The 17,611-nt window shown below is 45.5% G+C and overlaps 1 protein-coding gene across 1 annotated transcript in view; it reads left to right on the top strand.

The window, feature by feature from the left end:
• Positions 1 to 4,612, top strand: part of MCUR1 (mitochondrial calcium uniporter regulator 1) — a 28,461-nt gene extending 23,849 nt beyond the window's left edge. The window contains exon 9 of the mRNA XM_012508622.2: positions 259 to 4,612. Coding sequence (XP_012364076.2) covers positions 259 to 314 — 56 coding nt within the window. The 3' untranslated portion in view covers positions 315 to 4,612. The remainder of the gene's footprint in view (positions 1 to 258) is intronic.
• The last annotated feature ends 12,999 nt before the right edge of the window (positions 4,613 to 17,611 follow it).

Raw genomic sequence — 17,611 nt, 5'->3', positions numbered from 1 at the left:
ATTGCATGGTGCACTCCACCTGGGTGCCAGATGAGACCGTGTCTCTAAAATAAGAAAATAAAATAAGGGGTGTGGGATTTTTTTTTTCGGTAGGCAGGTGTTTCACAGAATATGGCACATTAGTGAGCAATCTAAGTTTCTAGGTTTTCTTTTTTAGGTTTTCTTAGTAAATAAATGTGTGTTTTCTTAAAAAAAAGATGTTCCCTCAAGTAACTCTTAACAGAACTAATAGTATTCTCAATTGTTTTTTTCTTACAGGGTCTGTATTTACATGCCTAACAGTAGCTCTGGGATTTTATCGCCTGTGGATCTAATAAAGTGTCTGTTTAAAGAGATTTCTACTGTTTTGCCTTAAGAATACCAGATTGTTGGCCGGGTGCGGTGGCTCATGCCTGTAATCCCAGCACTTTAGGAGGCCGAGGCAGGCGGATTACCAGGAGTTCGAGACCAGCCTGCCCAACACGGTGAAACCCCGTCTCTACTAAAAAATACAAAAAATTAGCCGGGCGTGGTGGTGGGCGTCTGTAGTCCCAGCTACTCGGGAGGCTGAGGCAGGAGAATGGCATGAACCTGGGAAGCAGAGCTTGCAGTGAGCTGAGATCGCGCCACTGCACTCCAGCCTAGGCAAAAGAGCGAGACTCTGTCTCAAAAAAAAAAAAAAAAAGAATACCAGATTGTTGTCCTTTTGTTTTCTTGTTACATATTTGAACCCAGATTTTGACTTAATGCGTATTATTTATTTTTATGCAAATTATGGACACATAACCAAGATAAAGAAGTCAGGTATTTCATAGCCATTCCTTATCTCCTTTCTGCTTAGTTGACTTTCTACCTGAGCTGCGCACAGTGCATGGAAGATTCCACTTAGCCGGACCAGGGAGCTTGGGCTCATCTGTGGTGCACACCAACAGCAAACATTGGTGTAATTCTCTACGACTTAATCTTTGGCACATAGAGAATTTGGGGGTCTCCATGTTCAGGGCACAATGGCTTTAATAAGCGCTGGAAAATCACTGAAGCTAAACCAAGAGCACCAGATCCTCTTTACCTAAATACCCAGTCTTTAACATGAGCTAGTCCCTGTACCAGAGTATTGTTTCAGCTGTAGTTGGTTGTTATGTTAATGAGACAGCTGCACCTCTACCTTCTTTTCTTTTGATTTCCATTGTCTTGGTAAGTTACTGTTAGGGTTATTTTTAATGTGCCTTCCAGCCAGAAAAATCAGCTGTCTAATGAAGCATTGCAGTTGTAATGGGGACTCTTTTACCTCTTCGAATGCAAGATTTTCCCTCCTCCCTCCCTCTTCTCCATCTCTTTCCCTCAGGATTTGAGAACTGTAATAATACTCCACTGGTGGCATTACGTACCTAGAAAATCTGCTGATTCTTAGCGTGGAACTCTGCTTCAGTTTGCAGGACAAAGTCTGCTTCCTTCTGGTCTTCATTTACTTTTTATACAAGGGATGCACTCAGCTCTCCATGTGTAAGCTACCTAGATGATGGATACATATTTCATAAATGAAATTTATGTCATTAATGAATATCCCCTTGCTCACAACCAGCTCAGGCTTTCAAAATTCGAGAATGGCCGTGCCACACAGCATCCTAATCTAGATTGATTAATTCTGTTGTTAAAAACATTCTCATACCTACCTTACCTTTATATTGAAAACAAGTAAATTCTAGATACAACTGGGGTTATTCTGGAGAAGCACATTCTCACCTTTTTTTTTTTTTTTTTTTTTGAGACGGAGTCTCACACTGTCGCAGGGCCGGAGTGCATTGGCATCGTGATCTCTGCTCATTACAACCTCTCCCTCCCGGGTTCAAGCGATTCTCCTGCCTCAGTCTCCTGAGTAGCTGGGATTACACCACGCCCAGCTAATTTTTGTATTTTTAGTAGAGATGAGATTTCACCATGTTGGCCAGGCTGGTCTCTAATTCCTGACCTCATGATTCGCCCACCTTGGCCTCCCAAAGTGCTGGGATTACAGGCGTGAGCCACCGCACCTGGCCCATTCTCATCTTATTCAAATTCCTGGCACGTGGGCAAGAATAAGCATTTTAGAGACAATGACATGGATAGAACCTTTTCTGCCTTTCTCTGCATACACACACATGCACACAGACACAGTGGAGGAACCACAGGCAGATTTTTTTATCAGTTTGGTGAATACATTACTCGTTATCACTGTTCCAACCACATTGGTAAAAAAAATAGCTACCTTTTGTCCTTTGGATGTCATGTCTTAACTTTGGAAAATATAAGTCATTGCCCTTTTAGAGAATGTTTGTGTAGTCCAAAGATTCTGAGCTCTGTATAATATGAAAATCAAGTACTTTTGCATGAGCAATAGCAGTTTCAAAGTGAAATAATCTTTTTCAAGTAGATCACAAATTCTTAACTGATTAATAAAATATTTTATCAATATATCGTCCCCTTTTCAGAGAAAAGTCCCCAGAAGAGACAGCACACTTAGCAATTGCCCTTATTATTAAAGCCCTAGGTGAGTGGCATAAAGGGCCGTATGCAATTATGTTTCAAGGTAAACATTACCTAACCTTGTGTAGGTTAAAAACTGAAGTATCCTTGTATGCTGATAAAATATTTTTTAAAATGACATGGTGGGGTGACATTTTTGCATCTGCTAAAAGTCTTCTCACATGTCATTCTTCCTGGTGAGAGTGGGCTGCATCATTCTGGCACTTAATTTGGGTGTTCGATTTTGCTATAGAGTTCTTGGCAGTACAGCATAGCCTCTTTTTGGCCTTGGGAACAGTGAACTCTTCTTTTGATGGTGTGGATTGCATGCATATCTGGAGAGAGGAGGGCTCAGGACTGTGTTCCCTTTATTTGGTCAAATGTATTCTATTTGAAAACCATTTGAGCCCAAAATACAAGTGTACCCTTCCCACTTCTGGCTCAAGCATCTGTGAGCCGAGTAGACGTAATATTACAACTTACTGAGGCTGGGCGCGATGGCTCATGCCTATAATCCCAGCACTTTGGGAGACAAGGCAGGCAGATCACCTGAGGTCAGGAGTTGGAGACCAGACTGGCCAGCATGACGAAATGCTCTCGCTACTAAAAATACAAAAATTAGCCAGGCGTGATAGCACACCCTTGTAATCCTAGCTACTTGGGAAGCTGAGACAGGAGAATCGCATGAACCCGGGAGGCAGAGGTTGCCGTGAGCCGAGATTGCACCACTGCAACGAGACTTGCGCCCAGACGAGATCTGCCTGGGCCACACAGTGAGACTCTGTCTCAAAATAAATAAATAAATAAATAAATAAATAAATAAATAGAACCTCCTGAGCTACCCTGGCTTGTAAGGATTCCGATTACTTTAGGAAATTAGGCATTAGCACTAGGAAGGGGGAAGATGGCTGGCAAAACTTCTAGCTAGCAACCTATGTCTAGCACATGGGAACTAACCATAGTGAGACCCTGAACACATATCCCTCTAGGTGCAGGTGGATGATGTCCAGTACCTGAAGCAGAATCTCACACGGACAGAATGTCTGTATTTCCCTCTCCTGCACGAATCACTCGTCATTCTTGGATGGCTCCTCTGCATTCCTCCTTTTCTTCTCTCCCCTCCCCTGCCTTTTATCTTTTCCAGAGAATCTGAACTCCAATTTCCATGCTCTCCTGCTACATTAATAAGCAAAACCTGCTTGTGTGTACGGTTCTTAACTGGAAACACGACTTTTTGTTTCTGTATTGGTTTTACTGTCATCCAGTTTTCTAGTTTAATATCTAGCAAAACTAAATCTGAATGTACTCGCTTTTTCCGTTAAGTATGCCAAGCACCTCAGTTGAAAGGCTTGACTCAAACCAGAAGTCTTGCTGGAATTCATCTCTGAACACTTGAAAAACAAACCCTGAGCCACAGCAAACATGCCTCTGTGTGCCGGGATCGCCTTTGTCTCTGCTTCCATGTGGCTTTTCCCTTTGTAGCTAAGCTTAGTGACATAATCTTCCCTCTTCTTTTCTAGCCTCCTCCTTTCGAGCCTGTCTGTAAATTAACCATGTCAGTATTGGCAAGCATTTATCTTCTCCACCCTAACATGCAATCTTCTAAGAATTTTGCAAAATTCTAAACAAATATAGAGATGGTATAATAGAATTCATATCTAGAAAACTTTGATTTTGATGTAAGCTTATCAAATTGGTTCTGGCTTTTTTGGCACTAAGGCAAAAACATGTTAACCAGAAATAATTTATTCTTCATGTATATAAAATATTTGAGAATGTTTAGCCTTTTATTAGAATTTTATTTGGAAAATATTTATCTTTCTACACATTTTACACTTATGTTCCTTTGCTTATAACCCAAACAATTTCTTAACTGTTTTGTTACTTAAGCAGATACTCAATTATGTTTTATTATCTTTTATAAAGTTTAAGATTCTTAGTATCTAAAATATTTAATTCTGTGTGACTAATATACTTTTCTGATCATTCAAATTGAATATGAAAAGCTAGAATAACTGTATTGCAACTGTTAATTCCAGCGAATTGTATAATGATAACACTGGTGAATTTGTAAGTAAATCTAATACTTGAAAATTTGGGTATACATAGAAAATAAATTTTAATATAATGTGCAAAATAAATTTTCATCATTCAAAAGAATTCCTTTGGCATGTTCATGTTATGAGTAGTTTTATACAAGCTACTTGTTTGAGGGGAAATGATGAGATTTAAACACAGGTTTTTAGAAATAGACAATTTTCTTTATTTTTTGGAGGCAAGATACTACTATTGCCCAGGCTGGATGGAGTGCATTGGTGCAGTCACTGCTCATGGCAGCCTCGACCTCCCAGGCTCAAGCGATCCTCCCACCTCAGCCTGGGGCCCGAGTAGCTGGGACCACGGGCATGCGCCACCACACCCAGCTAATTTTTTTCTATTCTTTGCAGAGATAGTGTCTCACTATGTTGCCCAGGCTGGTCTCAAACTAATAGGCTTAAGCCATCCTCCTGCCTCAGCCTCCCAAGTGCTGGTACTACAGGCATGAGCCACTGCACCTGGCTGAGAAATACACAATTTTAAAAAATACCTGGCCAGGCGCGGTTGGTCTTGTCTGTAATCCCAGTACTATGAGAGGCCAAGGCGGGTGAGTCACTTGAGCCCTGGAGTTCGAGACCAGCCTGGCCAACATGGTGAAACCCTGTCTCTACAGAAAATAGAAAAATTAGCTGGATGTAGTGGCACACACCTGTAGTCCCAGCTACTCAGGAGGCTGAGGTGGGAGGATGGCTTGAGCCCAGGAGGTAGAGGCTACAGTGAGCTGTGGTTGTGTCACTGCACTCCAGCCTGGGTGACAGAGCCAGACCCTGTCTCAAAAATAGCTATAAGGGTTCATGGAAATCCAAATCAGGCTAGCTTGAGCAGAAAAAAGAATATGCTTTTTTGGTTTATGTAACCAACGTTCAGGAAGGACCAAAAAAATGCCATTGTGAGAATTCCCCTCTGTAGCTCTTACCTTTCCTTTTTCTCTGGAGGGCATAATCCTCCTAGACCTACTTCTTCAAGCACAGAGAGCCTGTGTGTCTGCAGGAAACACCAAGTACATCCCCTTACAGTTTAATGATTAGTGAGCTCCACCCTGAAAAAGCTTGGGAAGGAAGTATCTAAAGCAAGCAGCGGGGGTCACAGGAAGCAGAAGGGTCCTCAGAGGGATGCATACTTCACCTTCCCTGAGGGCCTGTTGAGCAAATTCCCCACCTCCGAAAAAGTGAACTTTTCTTGAGTCAGCCTGTGTGGGTTGATCTTCAGTGTAATTAATACCTGCTCAGGAGGAGAGGAAAGGAACACCTCAGAAAAGGGGGTAAAAAGTACAGGTCTGGGCACGGTGGCTTACATCTGTAATCCCAGCTCTTTGGGAGGCCGAGGCAGGAGGTTCATTTGAGGCCAGGAGTTGGAGACTAGCCTGAACCACAAAGCAAGACCCTGTATCTAAAGTGAATGAATGGTAGCCTGGAAATTTCAGGTACATCTCATTTTCTCCAACCAGAAATCTTGTACCAAAGTTAGAATCAAATAAACTAGACTTGAGGGGGAACCGCAAAGTTTCCAGAAGGCAACTAGCAGATGAGGTAGGCAAAGGCGGTAAATGATTTGCAAACTCAACCTTCAAGTTCAAAAATGGTGGGCAATGTGTTAGATTCTAGTCATCCTTCCACATCTCCCCTAGCTCCCCGTTTCACATCGGTGGTAGGGGAACAAACTAAAGACCTTTTCTTTGCCTTGAGTTTTATATTTCTTTTTCTTTTTTTTTCTTCTTTTTTTTTTTTTTTTTTTTTTGAGATGGAGTTTTGCTCTTGTCGCCCAGGCTGGAGTGCAGTGTTGTGATCTCAGCTCACTGCAATCTCTGCCTCCCGGGTTCAGGCAATTCTCCTGCCTCAGTCTCCCAAGTAGCTGGGATTACAGGTGCCTGCCACTACGTCCGGCTAATTTTTGTATTTTTAGTAGAGACGGAGTTTCACCATGTTGGCCAGGCTGGTCATGAACTCCTGACCTCAAGTAATCCACCCACCTCAGCCTCCCAAAGTGCTGGGATTATAGGCGTGAGCCACCACTCACAGCCATGATTTCTTTTTCTTTTTTCTTTTTTTTTTGAGACGGAGTCTCGCTCTGTTGTCCAGGCTGGAGTACAATGGCGCCATCTCGGCTCACTGCAACCTCTGCCTCCCGGATTCAAGCGATTCTCCTGCCTCAGGCTCCTGAGTAGCTGGGATTACGAGTGCCCGCCACCACGCCCAGCTAATTTTTTTGTATTTTTAGTAAAGACAGGGTTTCGCCATGTTGGCCAGGCTGGTCTCAAACTCCTGACCTCAGGTGATCTACCCACCTCGGCCTCCCAAAGTGCTGGGATTACAGGCGTGAGCCACCGCGCCTGGCTGATTTCTTTAAAACTAAGAAGATTGTCTTAAAGGCATTTTCTAGAAACAGTTTTCTTTCTGGCATCCCACAGCAGAGCTCCTCCAGTGGTTCTGCTGCCCATCTTGTCTCCACCTTAACTCGGCAGTTTCTGTAGGAGGTTCTTGCCAAGGACCCGAAGAGGGTGGCCTTTGGGACACTGCAGAGGGGCTGGGGTGGCCACTGTCAGCCACCAAGATGTAAGCATCAGCATCCTTAAATAGAGATCAGTGAGATTTTGGTCTTCTTTTACATATCACAAATATGCAGATAAGTATTTTTAGGCAACACCTTCCGCAATGAGTAGTTGAAACATGTAGGCGTTTTACAAGGTCCCAACTTGCCCTTTCAGTTTAAACTATTTTTTTTTTTTTTTACATACTCTATGTTTCGGTAAACTCTGATTAGTTGTCCATGGTTCTGAAGCTTCAGGTCAGCTTAATGTTAAAGCCAGGAAGCGGCACTCCCAGTTTCAGCTTAGTGTGGCATTTCTGCAGTTAATGTCTTAACAACAAGGTTTTAAAAATACTTCCCGCTCCGCCACCTCCAGCTTCACAGTACTCATTCCCCAGCGGAAAAGACACAGTTGCTTCGTAGCATCTTGTCCCCTACTGCATGAAAGTCAGTGTCTTTCCCTAACACAGAAGTATTTTGTTACTATTTGTCTTTTACATTTGTGTAGTATTTTATGGAGCGCATGAACCTCACAGCCTTCTGAGGGGCGCTGTAATAAGCAGTGTCTCTCTCTAACCTCAAGAATCTCTGTGAGGCCGGACGCAGTGGCTCATGCCTGTAATCCCAACTCTTTGGGAGTCCGAGGTGGGTGGATCACAAGGTCAGGAGTTCAAGACCAGCCTGGCCAACATAGTGAAACCCCGTCTCTACTAAAAAATACAAAACATAAGCCAGGCGTGGTGGCGGGCGCCTGTGATCCCAGCTACTCAGGAGGCTGAGGTGGGAGAATCGCTTGAACCCAGGAGGCAGAGGTTGCAGTGAGCAGACATTATGCCGTTGCACTCCAGCCCGGGCAATAGTGTGAGACTCTGTCTCAAAAAAAAAAAAAAAAAAAAAAAAAAAAGAATCTCTGAAAATTTGAACAGACTTTGTGAGGAAAAGATGGAGGCCTGGAGGATGAAGATACGCAGTGACCTCGTGAAAACACTTACATATAGTTTGTTGACATTTGTATCCCGTGGATGCTCTCAACTGCAGTTAATGTGAAATGAGCAGTGGCTTCCACCTAAGAACTTCCGTTTCTTAAGTCTAAAATGGGTGATCCTCAGGGTTGGATTGGCAACTCAACAGTGCCTACAAGGATTGGAGCTCCTTTGGTCTTTCCATTCTTACCTTCCTATACGTGTCAGCTTTCAGCTTCAGGCTGGGGGTTTATCTGATCTCAAGGGGGCTGCCACCGCTCCAGGCGTCACATCCTCACATGATAGCACCCAGAGGAGGGTGCTATCAAGAAGGGAGGGAGGTGTAAAAGGGCCCTTCTCGTGTGTCTCTCTCCTTTAAATCAGGGAGAAAAATCTTTTCCAGAATCTTCCCTGCCACAGAAACCCCCGCGTGTCTCATAGTACAGGATTGGGTCACACAGACTGGTTGCAAAATGGAATTTTTAGCTTTTTCCGCTCCTCTGGTAGGAGGTGGACAAGGAAGAAGAAAGTTGGAAGTGGTTTTTGGATTGGCATTCATCAGCATTGGTTACAAGGTTCACTAAAATAAAACACAGGCTGCACACTAAAGAGAACCATACAGCGACTGTTAAGTTGCCATCGCTTAGTAGCTAGAAATACTGCAGAATGTCCCCTCCTTTGATTTCCAGTGTCATGTGGTAATTTCAGTTCATTCTGTTTCACATAATTTTACCAGCTCTCTACCGAATCTTAAATTACATTTTTTTAATGTTATGACTAGTTTCTAGGATCCCACTATAGTTCTGGATTAACTCAGATGCTTGAGGGGAAAAAAAAAAGGCTAACCAAAAAATCCTCATGGCCAGCACGGTGGCTCACGCCTGTAATCCCAGCACTTTGGGAAGCCAAGGTGGGTGGATCACCTGAGGTCAGGAGTTCGACACCAGCCTGTTCAACATGCAGAAACCCCGTCTCTACTAAAAATACAAAAATTAGCCAGGCGTGGTGGCATGCACCTGTAGTCCCAGCTACTAAGGAGGCTGAGGTGGGAGGATCACTTGAGCCTGGGAGGTCAAGGCTGCAATGAGCCATGATTGTGCCACTGTACTCCAGCCTGGATGACAGAGTGAGACCCTGTCTCAAAAAAAAAAAATAAAAAAAATCCACATAGACACTTGGGCATTTCTCAAAACTCACTGATTTATATGAAGGGACTTCAAAAAGTTTGTGGAAAAATGGAATTAGAAGATAAAAATTAAAAGTATAAACTTTATTTCTCAATATAAGCTTCATCAAGGTCAACACTCTTGTAGGCAATGATACCAGCCATGTAGTCCATCCTTAAGGAACTGAGGGTCCTGGGAACGTAACCACATCAATGCAGTCTTTTTTTATTACTAACTGAAGAAAATTGGGTGCCCTTTACAGGTTTTTTGTTTTTTTTGTTTTTTGTTTTGAGACATGGATTTGCTCCTTTGCCCAGGCTGGAGTGCAGTGGTGCAATCTCAGCTCACTGTAGCCTCTGCCTTCCAGGCTCAAGCGATCCTCCCACCTCAGCCTCCGAGGTGGCTGAGACTAGAGGCTTGCCACCACACCTGGCTAATTTTTGTATTTTTGGTACAGATGGGATTTCTCCATGTTGCCCAGGCTGGTCTCAAACTCCTGAGCTCAAGCAATCCTCCCACCTTGGCCTCCCAAAAGCAATTACAGGAGTGAGCCAGTGTGCCCAGCCTATTTTCTTTAAAAAAAAAAAAAAATTAATTACTATTTTCATTTAAAATAAATTGAGACAGGGTCTCGCTTTGTTGGCCAGGTTGGTCTTGAACTCCTGGCCTCAAGTAATCCTCCCACCTCAGCCTTCTAAAGTGCTAGGATTTACAGGAGTGAGCTACTGTGCCTGGCCTGTTTTTTGTTTTTTGTTTTTTTTTTGAGACACAGTCTAGCTCTGTCACCCAGGCTGGAATGCAGTGGCAAGATTTTGGCTCACTGCAGCCTCGACCTTCTGAGCTCAAGCGATCCTCCCACATCAGCCTCCTGAGTAGACAGGACTACAGGCATGCACCACCATGCCTCGCTAATTTTTTAATTTTTTTTTTCTTTTTGAGGCAGAGGGTCACTTTGTTGCCCACGCTGGAGTGCAGTGGTACGATCTTGGCTCACTGCAACCTTTGCCTCCCAGGTTCAAGCAGTTCTTCTGCCTCAGCCTCCCAAGTAGCTGGGATTACAGGCACGTGCCACCTCACCCAGCTAATTTTTGTATTTTTAGTAGAGTCGGGGTTTCACCATGTTGGCCAGGCTGGTCTCAAACTCCTGATCTTGTGATCTACCCGCCTCGGCTTCCCGAAGTGCTAGGATTACAGGCGTGAGCCACCACACCCGGCATGCCCAGCCTTTTTTCAAACTGATGTAATATCCTTCTTCGTGCCTCAAACTAGGTTCTGTTCAGACATGTTACAAGTTAGTGTGCATTTATGTTGGTGCAAAAACATCTTAAAATCCATACATAGTTTTTTTTCATAATATGCATTTTGCATGAACTTTTTGAAGTCCCCTTGTATAGTGTTGGCTTTGCCATATTGTTTTAACTAAATAAGAGTAGCATAACCTAGGTACAACTCCTAAGACCGAGCAGGAACCCCTTAGAGGCCTATCAAGCACCACATAAAATACAAATTTTTAAAGTATTGAGTTACCTAAAAAAAATTCCAGGCTGGGCCTGTAATCTCAGCACTTTGGGAGGCCGAGGCAAGTGGATCACCTGAGGTCAGGAGTTCGAGACCAGCCTGACCAAGATGGTGAAACCCCGTCCCTACTAAAAGTACAAAAATTATCCGGGCATGGTGGCATGTGCCTGTAGTCCCAGCTGCTTGGGAGGCTGAGGAAGGAGAATTGCTTGAACCCGGGAGGCAGAGGCTGTAGTGAGCCAAGATCAAGCCACTGCACTCCAGCCTGGACGACAGGGCGAGACTCCGTCTCAAAAAATCAATCAATAAATAAATAATAAATAAATAAATAAATAAATAAATTCCAAGCACCTAACTAGCCCTAAAAATGAACAATAAGCAAAAAATTAAAGAAACAATAGCCAAAAAAGTTAAAGTCATGAGATATTTGGTTCCCTATAAAAACTAATGATAATGGCCAGGTGTGGTGGCACATGCCTGTAATCCCACCAGTTTGGGAGGCCGAGGTGGGTGGATCACCTGAGGTCAGGAGTTCGAGACCAGTCTGACCAATATGGTGAAACCCCGTCTCTACTAAAACTACAAAAATTAGCCAAGCATGGTGGCAGGCGCCTGTAAATCCCGCTACTCGGGAGGCTGAGGCAGGAGAATCGCTTGAACCTGGAAGGCGGAGGTTGCAGTTAGCTGAGATCACACCATTGCACTCCAGACTGGGGGACAGAGCGAGACTGTCTCAAGACAAAAACAAAAACAAAACAACAACAATAAAAACTAAAAATAACATGTGAGCATATATCCCTCGGTGGTTTTTCAGAAACCCAGATCCCCACCGAATGGATCCATTGGCACTTAAACCTCAAATAAGGGGGAACTGAGGGCTAAACTGTAACCACTGTTCTCTGTTGTAAATTTCTTCTTCCTGAGCAGCCTACAAAAAGTCACACCCTCGAGCCAGAGCTACCGTTCTTTTCTACTGACCTCAAATCTTTAAACAAAGCTCTTTTTTAAGCAATTACAAATCAAAAAATCTTTAAATCCACCTATGACCTATGGGTCCTCACATCGAGATGTCCTCCTTTATATGAGAAGCCAGCATGTATCCTCCATATATTAATTTATGACTGCCTATAACCTCTGCCTTCCCAGCTCTAAAAACCCTTACCTGTAAGCCTTGGGTCTTAAGCATGAGCTGCCTGATTCTCCTTGCTCGACACCCTACAAATAAACACCCCCAGATCACCTGAGGTCAGGAGTTTGAGACCAGCCTGGCCAACATGGTGAAACCCCATCTCTACTAGAAATACAAAAAATTAGCCCGGCGTGGTGGCGTGCGCCTGGAATCCCAGCTACTTGGGTGGCTGAGGCAGGAGAGAGAATTGCTTGAACCTAGGAGGCGGAGGTTGCAGTGAGCAGAGATCGCGCCATTGCACTCCAGCCTGGGAGACAGAGCAAAAATCTGTCATAAATAAATAAGATAAACGCCCCCGTTTCTCCCACTACAAGCCTCAATATAGATATTTGACCTTACTACACCGGGCAAGTAGACACTAGTTCGGCTCAGTAACTCCCTTCCCTTTAAAAGGGGCAGGAGTAGAATTCCAACACCTGTTTCTTTTGCTTCAGTTGCCTTAGGGTGGGGGCATGGCAAAAGTATATACTTTTTGCACACCACCCTTTTCCTCTTTCCAGCTTCCTGGTTCCATCTTTTCTAACTATCACCTACAAGAGTAACTCAGATCGTATATACTTGGTCTGAAATTTGCATGATTGTGGGAAAAGAGTACTAAAATCAATCTATATTTGGTAGAATTCGTGGTTGGTAAGGGATGACTGTGGCTTATTCGTGGTTGGTAAGGGCCCTCGGCCTTATTCATAGGGTGGTAAACCTAGAAGTCATTGTGTCCTCTACTGAATTTGTGGAATGCTGCAAATTACTTATGTATCTGATTCCTTCATCCAACCTAGGAACAGAAAATACAGCTATGATATGAGTATGCAATTAAGCCACAAGGTTGGGTACTTATGAAAACAAAAAAGCTGTTGAACTACTCCTGCCCCTTTTAAAGGGAAGTTAGTGTTATCGAGCCAAACTGGGGTCTACTTGCCCAGTGTAGTAAGGTCAACTATCTATACCGAGGCTTGTGGTGGGAGAAAGCGGGGCATTTATTTGTAGGGTGCCAAGCAAGGAGAATCAGGCAGCTTATGCTTAAGATCTGAGGTGTATAGGTAAGGGTTTTTAAGGCAGAGAGGCAGGGGTTATAGGCAGTCATAAACTAATTTTTTGAGCTTTCCCTATTAATATTTATGTGAATGAGCCTGGACAACATGGTGAAACCCCACCTCTAAAAAATACAAAAATTAAACACAAAAAATTAGCCGGGCATGGTGGCAGGCGCCTGTAGTCCCAGCTACATGGGAGGCTGAGGCAGGAGAATGGAGCGAACCCGGGAGGCGGAGTTTGCAGTGAGCAGAGATCGTGCCACTGCACTCCAGCCTGGGCCACAGGGCAAGACTCTGTCTCAAAAAAAAAAAATTAGCTGGGTGTGATGACGCATGCAGGAGGCTCAGGCAGGAGGATCACTCAAGCCCAAGAGGTCAAGGCTACAGTGAGCTCTGATCATGCCACTGCACTCCAGCCTGGGTGACATAACAGGACCCTGTCTCAAAACAAACAAAAAAAAAAAACAGAAAGAAAAAATGTATGTGGGCTGGGCACGGTAACTCACACCTGTAATCCCAGCACTTTGGGAGGCCGAGGCGGGCAGATCACCTGAGGTCAGGAGTTCGAGGCCAGCCTCGCCAACATGGTGAAACCGTCTCTACTAAAAATACAAAAATTAGCTGGGCGTGGTGGCAGGTGCCTGTAACCCCAGCTACTTGGGAGGCTAAGGCAGGAGAATCGCTTGAACCCGGGCGGTGGAGGTTGCAGTGAGCCGAGATTGCATCATTGCATTCCAGCCTAGGCAACAAGAGCAAAACTCCATCAAAAAAAAAAAAGTATGTGAATGCCTTTGCTTGGTTGTAAGCACCATAAGTGCTAGTAGACAAGCAGTAGCAAATCTCCAAAGCTTAGAACTCCATGGAAAAACATTTAAAATGGAGAACACTGTACCCATTACCTTTTTCCTGAGACTTAAAACCATGACTTTGTTTTAGCAGCACAGTATCTTGTTATGGTTGCTAAAAACGAGTTTACAGGCAAATACTTGATTACTGTGTGCGTAATTAGCAGGTTCTTAAGTCTCACTGACTTCAAGAATGAAGCCATGGACTCTTGCAGTGAGTGCTACAGCTGCTTAAGGTGGTGCTTCTGGAGTTCATGCTTTCTAACATTCGGATGTGTTCGGAGTTTCTTTCTGCTGGTGGGTTCGTGGTCTCGTTGGCTAAAGAGCAAAGCCGCAGACCTTCAGTGTTATAGTCCTTAAAGTGACGCATCCGGAGTTGCTCGTTCCTCCCGATGGGCTAGCGCTCTTGCCAGCTTCAGGAATACAGCTATAGACCTTTGCAGTGAGTTTTACAGCTTACAAAAACACTGTGGACCCAAAGAGTGAGCAGTAGTAAGATCTATTGCAAATGGTGAAAGAACAAAGCTTCCACAGCATGAAAGAGAATCCAAGCAGGTTGCCACTACTGGTTCGGGCAGCCTGCTTTTATTCTCTTATCGGCCCCACCGAAGTCCTGCTGATTGGTAGACCCGAGTGGTCTGTTTTGACAGGGCGCTGATTGGTGCGTTTACAATCCCTGAGCTAGACATAAAGGTTCTCCAAGGCCCCACCAGAGCAGCCAGATACAGAGTGTCGATTGGTGCATTCACAAACCCTGAGCTAGACACAGGATGCTGATTGGTGTGTTTGCAAACCTTTAGCTAGATACAGAGTGCCGATTGGTGTATTTACAATCCTTGAGCTAGACATAAAGGTTCTCCAAGGCCCCACCAGAACAGCTAAATATAGAGTGATGATTGGTGCACAGACCCTGAGCTAGACAGAGGGTGCTGATTGGTGTATTTACAATCCCTGAGCTAGACATAAAGGTTCTCCACATCTCCACCAGACTCAGAAGCCCAGCTGCCTTCAACCCGGTGGATCCCGAACCGCGGCTGCAGGTGGAGCCACTCGTCAGTCCCGCGCCGTGCACTCGCACTCCTCAGCCCTTGGGTGGTTGAAGGGACTGGGCGCTGCGGAGCAGGGGGTGGCGCTCGTCGGGGAGGCTCGGGCCGCACAAGAGCCCATGGAGGGCGTGGGAGGCTCAGGCATGGCGGGCTGCAGGTCCCGAGCCCTGCCCCGCGGGAAGACAGCTAAGGTCCGGTGAGAAATCGAGCATCAGTGCCGGCGGGTCAGCACTGCTGGGGTACCCAGTACACCTTCCACAGCCGCTGGCCTGGGTGCTAAGCCCCTCACTGCTCAGGGCCCGCAGGGCCGGCCAGCTGCTCCGAGTTGGGGGGCCCGCCAAGCCCACGCCCACCCGGAACTCCAGCCAGCCTGCAAGCGCCGCGCGCAACCGCGGTTCCCGCTTGCGCCTCTCCCTCCATCTTCCTGCAAGCTGAGGGAGCTGGCCCCCGTCCCGGCCGGCCCAGAAAGGGGCCCCCACAGTGCAGCGGTGGGCTGAAGGACTCCTCAAGTGCCGCCGAAGTGGGAGCCCAGGCAGAGGAGGCGCCGAGAGCAAGTGAGAGCTCTGAGGACTGCCAGCATGCTGTCACCTGTCACTACGAATATGGTGAGTCAGGAGCCCTGGCCGTAGCTCCCCGCCTTGCCACTTGTTGCACTCTTAGGAAAACCATTTGACCTTGCCAAGCCTAAGTCTTAATCCGGGCTGCTATTACAGAATACCGTAGACTGGGTGGTTTCAACAACAAACATTTACTTCTCACAATTCTGGAGGCTAGGAAGTCTGAAATCATGGTACTGGCTGGCAGATCTGGTGTCTGGTGAGAGCCCTCCTGGTTCACAAATGGCTGTCTTCTTGCTGTGTCCTCACACGGAGTGGAGGGACGGAAGAAACAAGCTCTCTAGAGTCTCCCCTTTTTTTTTTTTTTTTTGGAGACGGAGTCCTGCTCTGTCGCCCAGGCTAGAGTGCAGTGGCACCATCTTGGCTCACTGCAAGCTCTGCCTCCCGGGTTCACGTCATTCTCCTACCTCAGCCTCCCGAGTAGCTGCGACTACAGGCGCCCGCCACCATGCCCAGCTAATTTTTTGTGTTTTTAGTAGAGGTGGGGTTTCACTGTGTTAGCCAGGATGGTCACCATCTCCTGACCTTGTGATCTGCCTGCCTTGGCCTCCCGAAGTGCTGGGATTACAGGTGTGAGCCACTGCACCCGGCCTAGAGTCTCTTCTTATAAGGGCACTAATCCTATCATGAGGGCTCCATGCCTATGACCTACTCACCTCCTCATACCATCACACTAGGGAGTAGGGTTTCAACACAGGAATTTGAGAGAACACAAATTCAGTCCAGAGCACCTTAGTCCTTACGTTTCGAAAACAGCAACAATAATTAGGAATGCTTATAGAGCATTTATTTACTGTATTCCAGCCGTAGTTTTTTGTTTGTTTGTTTTTTGTTTTGGTGGGGTCTCTGTCCCCCAAGCTGGAGTAGAGAGATCTCAGGTCACTGTAGCCTCCACCTCCCAGGCTCAAGCAATCCTCCCACCTCAGCGTCCCAAGTAGATGGGACTATAGGCATGTACCACCACACCCGGCGAATTTTTTGTATTTCTTGGTGGAGAAGGAGTTTCGCCATATTGCGCAGGCTGGTCTCAAACTCCTTAGCTCAAGCTATGTGCCTGCCTTGGCCTCTCGAAGTGCTGGGATTACAAGCATGAGCCACCACACCTGGCCTCCAGATGTAGTTTTTTGTTTGTTTGTTTGTTTTTCCGAGACAGAGTCTTGCTCTGTCACCCAGACTGGAATGCAGTGGCCGATCTCAGCTCACTGCAATGTCCACCTCCCGGGTTCGAGCAATTCTCCTACCCCAGCCTCCCGAGTAGCTGGAATTACAAGTGCCTGCCACGATGCCTGGCTAATTTTTTTTTTTTTTTTTTTGTATTTTTAGTGCAGACAGGGTTTCACCATGTTGGCCAGGCTAGTCTCGAACTCCTGACCTTGTGATCCACCCGCTTCAGCCTTCCAAAGTGCTGAGATTACAGGCGTGAGCCACCATGCCTGGCCCAGGCATAGTTTTAAAGTAATCACAATCTCATTTAATCTTCATCACATCCCTATGAAGTTAAGTACTACAGTGATCTCTATTTTGCGATGAGGATACTGAGGTATAGAAAGTTTAAGTAGACTGGATGAGGTGGCTGACACCTATAATCCCAACATCTTGGAAGGCTCAGGTGGGAGGATCCCTTGAGCCCAGAAGTTTGAGATCAGCCTGGACAACACAGGGAAACTCCATCTCTATTTATTTAAAAAAGAAAGAAAGAAAGAAAGAAAGAAGTGGTCCTGGCATGGTGGCCCATGCCTGTAATCCCAGCAGTTTGGGAGGCCGAGGCAGGTGGATCATCTGAAGTCAGGAGTTCAAGAGCAGTCTGGCTAACATGGCAAAATCCTGTCTCTACTTAAAATATAAAAATTAGCCAGGCACAGTGGCGTGCACCTGTAATCCCAGTTACTTGGGAGGCTGAGGCAGGAGAATCACCTGAATCCAGGAGGTGGACGTTGCAGTGAGCTGAAATTGTGTCACTGCACTCCAGCCTGGGTGACAGAGTGAGACTTTGGCTCAAAAAAAAAAAAAAAAATTAATAAAAAAGTTGAAGTAACTTGCCCAAGAACACATAGCTAATAAATGGTGACTTCAGAGTCAAGCCTAAGCATTCTGATTCCAGGGAATAGATACCCTACCTGGCTGATCACATGT

The sequence above is a fragment of the Nomascus leucogenys genome, chromosome 8 (genome assembly GCF_006542625.1).
Source record: "Nomascus leucogenys isolate Asia chromosome 8, Asia_NLE_v1, whole genome shotgun sequence".
Classification (NCBI taxonomy): Eukaryota; Metazoa; Chordata; class Mammalia; order Primates; family Hylobatidae; genus Nomascus; species Nomascus leucogenys.
The sequence above is the reverse complement of the archived record's forward strand: the minus strand, read 5'-3'. Positions and strand labels throughout refer to the sequence as shown.